Below are 5192 nucleotides of genomic sequence, written 5' to 3' on the forward strand. Positions count from 1 at the left end.
ACTGTTTCTCCCTTTTCAAGTCGAAGGTTGTTGAGTTCGTTTCTGAGAAGATATCTCTTGGCTAGTTTTGCTTTTGAGGTTCTTTCGTGTAAATCTAGGAATTTCTCCCAGAGCTCTTTGGCAGAGTCGTAGGCACCGATCTGGTTGAATTCTTGTAGTAGTAATATGGTAAGTAGATGAAATTTTGTTTTGTCATTGGCTACGAAGTCGGCTTGCTCTTTTTTGCTACGGAGATGTTCTTCCTTTTCTTCTCTGTGCTGATCTTTGGGTACTAAAAAATTGTACTTAATTGTTAGCAAAAGATCGAAATCTATTTTAAAGAATACCTCCATTTTCTTTTTCCACATCACAAAATCCCCCTCAAACTTCGATGAGTGAATACTCGATCTGACCATCGTCTTATTGCTTTAGTCGAAGGTTAGTCCTTCTAAAGTGGTTGAACTCTGATACTAATTGAAGGTCCAGGTAGGCCGGCTAAAGGAGGGTGAATAGCCCTGCAATAAAAGATAGAATCTTTCTCTTGCTATTGAACTTAGCAAGGACACACACATTAATTGAACAAGAAAATAATTAACATAAACAAAAATAAAGTAAGAAGAGATTTCGATTTTACATGGTTTGCAATCGAGAAGGTTGCTAATCTAAGACTATGTACGCTCCACTAAAGATCTCCTTTGAAGAAGACAGAGTAACCTCTTACAATCGTAGAAAGCGCAGACTTAAAAACAGAAATGAAAATCAAGTATAAAGTGCATTGTGCTAGACTTCAAGCACCAAGGCTCTATTTATAACTCACTGGTCGAAGTTAGCCGTTGGCTGACGTGGCACCTCTTGGGCACCATGACCCAATCTAGGCACCTAAACTTGGTTGCCTTGGTCCACTCCATAATGGCTTCTTTCAAACAGATCTTCGCTTCAAGGGCACCTAGACCCGTCTGGGAGTCTGGAATCGGTTGGCGTGGACTCCGTGCTAATCCTCTTCATTGTAACCCTCTTAGTTGTAATCCTCTTCTTTGCAACGACTCGCTAATGTGGCAGAATAGTCTAGGCACCTAGACCTGGTTTGGGCGCCTTGACACAGTCAACTTTGAAGTTGACAGTTTTCTCGTCCAGTCGCTTGGGTGATACTCTGGCCATTCAGAGTTGAGCTCACCCAAACCCAGCTTCGATATTCTCTTCGAGTAGTCTTTCTCCCCAACTTCTCGTCCCTCAGAAGCGTCGTGCGCATCCTTCTATTTCGTCGGTGTACTCTTCTATAGGTCCTCATCCCTCGGATGCACCGAACCCGTCGACTCGCTTCCCATGTCATCATTCTTACTCGCTGCGTCTTCCGCTTGATTTCTTGTGTTCCTAAGTCTTTGTACACTTAGACACAAGAGATCAAAATCACATATCCTAACTTAACTCAGTTGATCAAATCAAAACTAATATGTGGTACTTACATCATCTTTACGTTGAATCGGAGAATGTTGTCAGGAACACTTGGCATTTGATGCAATTAGTATATTGATGTAACAAGGTAGTATTCTCGAATTTGCTTAGAAAATCTTCTGGGTCAATTGCTCCATTACACTCTCCAATTTAAAGTGGACAAAAGTGGTGGGATGGTTGGTCTTCAAGGATACCTCGAGAGAAAGGAGTACCCAGGGACCTTTTGAGTTGCTAATAACTAGGTCTTTGCCCTGAAGAGGATCTCGGGGGCTCATGCCTCATAAATACTTCTATAGGAGTCTAGATCAAACCATGAGAAAACTCCATCAATTGTAGTGACTTCGACCTCCTGTTGTGCACTTGGAGTCCCTCGACGGATGATGCGGGTATCTTTGAAGGTGAGGGGTTCACCACTTGTTGCTTCTACATTAGTTCTTGTACTTTGGCTGTTACAAGTAGGATGAGGTCCCCTTTAGTCATGGTGATGATAGCAAGTCTTCCGGTATCAACTATCTTAACATCTCAATTCAGGTATATGTTTCTCACAAACGACATCAGTTTAATCTTGCCTGAGATCGTCGATGGGTGAGCTATCGGTGAGTTGTCTTCTATATTGACCGAATTATTATATAACTATGGGAGTTGATCAACAAGAAGACTCACCAAGCTGGACAAGGAGACCAACAAAGGATCGTTAGAAGGAAAATCAGGGGTATTCTGGCTCAGCCACTCCGACACTTAAGTTAGGCTCCGACAAGAGAGGAAGGTGAACAATAGTAGATGAAGAGAGTTTGTTATAGTTTGTAGATGAGTGTTTGCAGGGGTGTGCATACATGTGCATGCCATAGCATACCTCTTTTTATATTGCTGCTGGGATTGTATTCTTTATTCATTAATTGAATGTTACATTATGGTAAAAAAAATATTTCATCATTATATTTCTATCGTATGTCATGAAGCATACCCCATATTTTGTATAATCATACCGCTCTCTGTCCTCTGACACTCCACATGGGGTAGAGTTGATGGTTTTCCTTTATATGGTGAGGGCCTAGCCCATTGAGCCTAAGGAGGACCCAGCATGAGAAACCCGACCTGAAGAGACTAGGGAGACTAACTCCCCGTGTTAAGCCGACGAGGCTGATTAAAGACGAGCAGAATGTGGAGTTAGGGAGAGTTGAGCAGAGCGTAGAGTCGGGGGAGCTGAGCAAAGAGTAAAGTCGGGGTGAGTTGAACCGAGGATAGAATCAGGAAGTGCTGAGAAGAGCATAGAATCAGAGAGAGCTGAGTAGAGGGTCGAGTTAGGGATAGCTGAGTAGAGCTTAGAGTCGGGGGGATCAAACGAGTATTACATCCCCAAGGAAATTGATCAGGGACATTATAATTGACCTCGGACTCTCCACTTCGGTATATTATTGGCCGTCTTCTCCGACGTGGAAACCTCATGTCACTTCCCGCATCAATGATAAAAGTACCATATGAATTACAGAATTTATCTAAAATGTTTCAAAAGCCCCTCAATTACTTTTATTCTCACGAATTGAAATAAGGTAGAATTTGTCTAAAATATGCCTAAAAGGCATGAATTGATATGACTATTATTATCCACCATAGATAGTGAATGCACTAATTTATTGAAACAAGACAGAATTATCATTTCAGATTGAGCTTTTCAGATTCAGAGTACCATCGCATGTAGGAATTTTCAAGGTTAAGGCAATTGAAATCAGAACAACTGGTGTAGTGACGAAGCCAGAGAGATAGAATATCCCCTTGCCCTTCATGAGTAAACTTCTTGATCATTCTCTCCAATAATCTGACAGCATCTGCTTTCTTTCCAAGTTTGCAAAGTAATGGCAGCCATGCCTTGAGCATTGCTAAAGATAGTATATCGTCTTGCTCCTCGTGAGGAAATTTCTCAATCATTGTCTGCAATATTCTGACCGTATCTGGCTCCTTCCCAAGTTGGCAAAGTAATGGCAGCCATGCCTTGAGCATTGCTAGTCGGGAGCTTGTTGAGTTTCCCTCCAATTCGTCCGAGTGGATAAGCGTGATCATAAATTCTGGAAATATCAATATTATTTATGAGTTCGGTTAATATTAAAAATATTAGTATTAAAAAGAATGTTAAGAATAAAAGAATAGGAATTCAATTCTGCTTCTTATGGTAAGACTTGACGAAATAGAAGAATTGCCTCCTACCGCCAACACGAACGATTAAGTTTCGAAGAGACGGCTTGACGGAGATTGCGAGCACCGGGAGCCTTACCATCGACCCCCACATCGTCACCGCTTTCGAGGCGGCCCTGCTCTCCGCCATCTTTTGCCCAAGCCACATCGTCTCCGCCGCAAGTTTCTCTGCCGGGCCGCCGCGCTGCTCATCTGTCGCCTGCACGGCCCAACTCGGCCAAAGCCCCGATGCCAGACACACCTCCGTCTCGATGGCGACCTCGAGGAGGGCAATCGTCCTCGCGAAAGCGACGGCTAGAGCTGCGCGGTTGAGCTCCAGGAGCTCTTCCACGCCACTGCCGAGGTTTCTGTTGAGGATCTGATCGGCAAGAGAGCGTACGAGGTTGTATTTGCGGCAGACGATGGGGGCGCTGCACACAGCGGAGAGGACGAGAGAGAGAGCACGGCCGGCGCTGGTGGAATCAGCTGAGGGAGGCAGCGGTTTGGTGGAGGCGGAATCAGCAGGGGAAGGCATCGGCTCGAATGAAGGCTGCGACTCGGTGGAGGCGGAGTCAGCGGGGGAAGGCAGCAGCTTGGTGGAGGCGGAGTCAGCGGGGCCAGGCAGCAACTTGGTGGAGGCGGAGTCAGCGGGGGAAGACAGCAGCTCGGGCGAACGCAGCGTTTCAGGTGAAGGCAGCGGCTCGGTGGAGGCAGAATTTACGGGAAAAGGCAGCGGCTCGGTGGAGGCAGAATTAACGGGAAACGTCAGCGGCTTGGTGCAGGCGGAACGAACGGGGGAAGGCAGCGGCTCGGTGGAGGAGGAATTAACCGGAAAAGGCAGCTGCTTGGTGGAGGCGGAATGAACGAGGGAAAGCAGCGGTTCGGTGGAGGCGGAACTAACGGGTAAAGGCAGCTGCTCGGTAGAGGCGGAACCAACGGGGAAAAGCAGCGGCTCGGTGGAGGCGGAATTAACGGGAAAAGGCAGCGGGGAATCAGCGGAGGAAGACAACGGGAAGGCAGATCGGGAAGGGGTGAACGAGGCGAGGCAACAGAGGAGAAGCCAGACGATGCAGAGAAAGATGTGGAGGGAATGCAAGTAGACCCAATTGTGGACCCAATGCAGAAGACCAGGGCCTCCGCCGCCGACGAGGAGGAACATTCGCGGGACGTCGGAGATAGATCGGAAGACAAAGAAGTTGAGGGCAACGATGACGATGCCGGCGACGCCGACCTGGATCACCTTCTTCATTGAGAAGAATTTAGGAAAGGCAACGGAAAGAAATCCGTAAACCAATCGCCGCGGAAACAACTTTTATTATTACCATCAAACAAATAATTTATGTAAAAAAAATTAATGAATCAGATAAACCGTAAACCAATAGCCGCGGAAACAAGTTTTTTTTTATTGCCATCAAATAAATAATTTATGTAAAAAACAAAAACGATGAATCACATAATGCCGAACCTGGAGAATCGGTCCACTCGTTTTTTTTAACGGTCGGAATAAATTAGGGAGTACGGACGCCTAGTATCTCGTATTTGGACTTTCTATTCAGAGGGAGAATTTTTATAAATATACTGTTATTAAGAAT

At 45.5% G+C, this 5192-nt stretch overlaps 1 protein-coding gene across 1 annotated transcript; it reads right to left on the reverse strand.

The window, feature by feature from the left end:
- Window positions 1-3040: 3040 nt before the first annotated feature.
- On the reverse strand, window positions 3041-4972 carry LOC122021078. The gene is made up of 2 exons (XM_042579154.1): window positions 3634-4972; window positions 3041-3494 (listed from the first exon to the last, which is right to left on the reverse strand). Exons 1-2 carry the CDS (start codon window positions 4847-4849, stop codon window positions 3085-3087), a joined length of 1626 nt encoding a protein of 541 aa, XP_042435088.1. The 5' UTR covers window positions 4850-4972; the 3' UTR covers window positions 3041-3084.
- Between the last annotated feature and the right edge of the window lie 220 nt (window positions 4973-5192).

This window comes from Zingiber officinale, chromosome 9A, assembly GCF_018446385.1.
Source record: "Zingiber officinale cultivar Zhangliang chromosome 9A, Zo_v1.1, whole genome shotgun sequence".
Taxonomy (NCBI): Eukaryota; Viridiplantae; Streptophyta; class Magnoliopsida; order Zingiberales; family Zingiberaceae; genus Zingiber; species Zingiber officinale.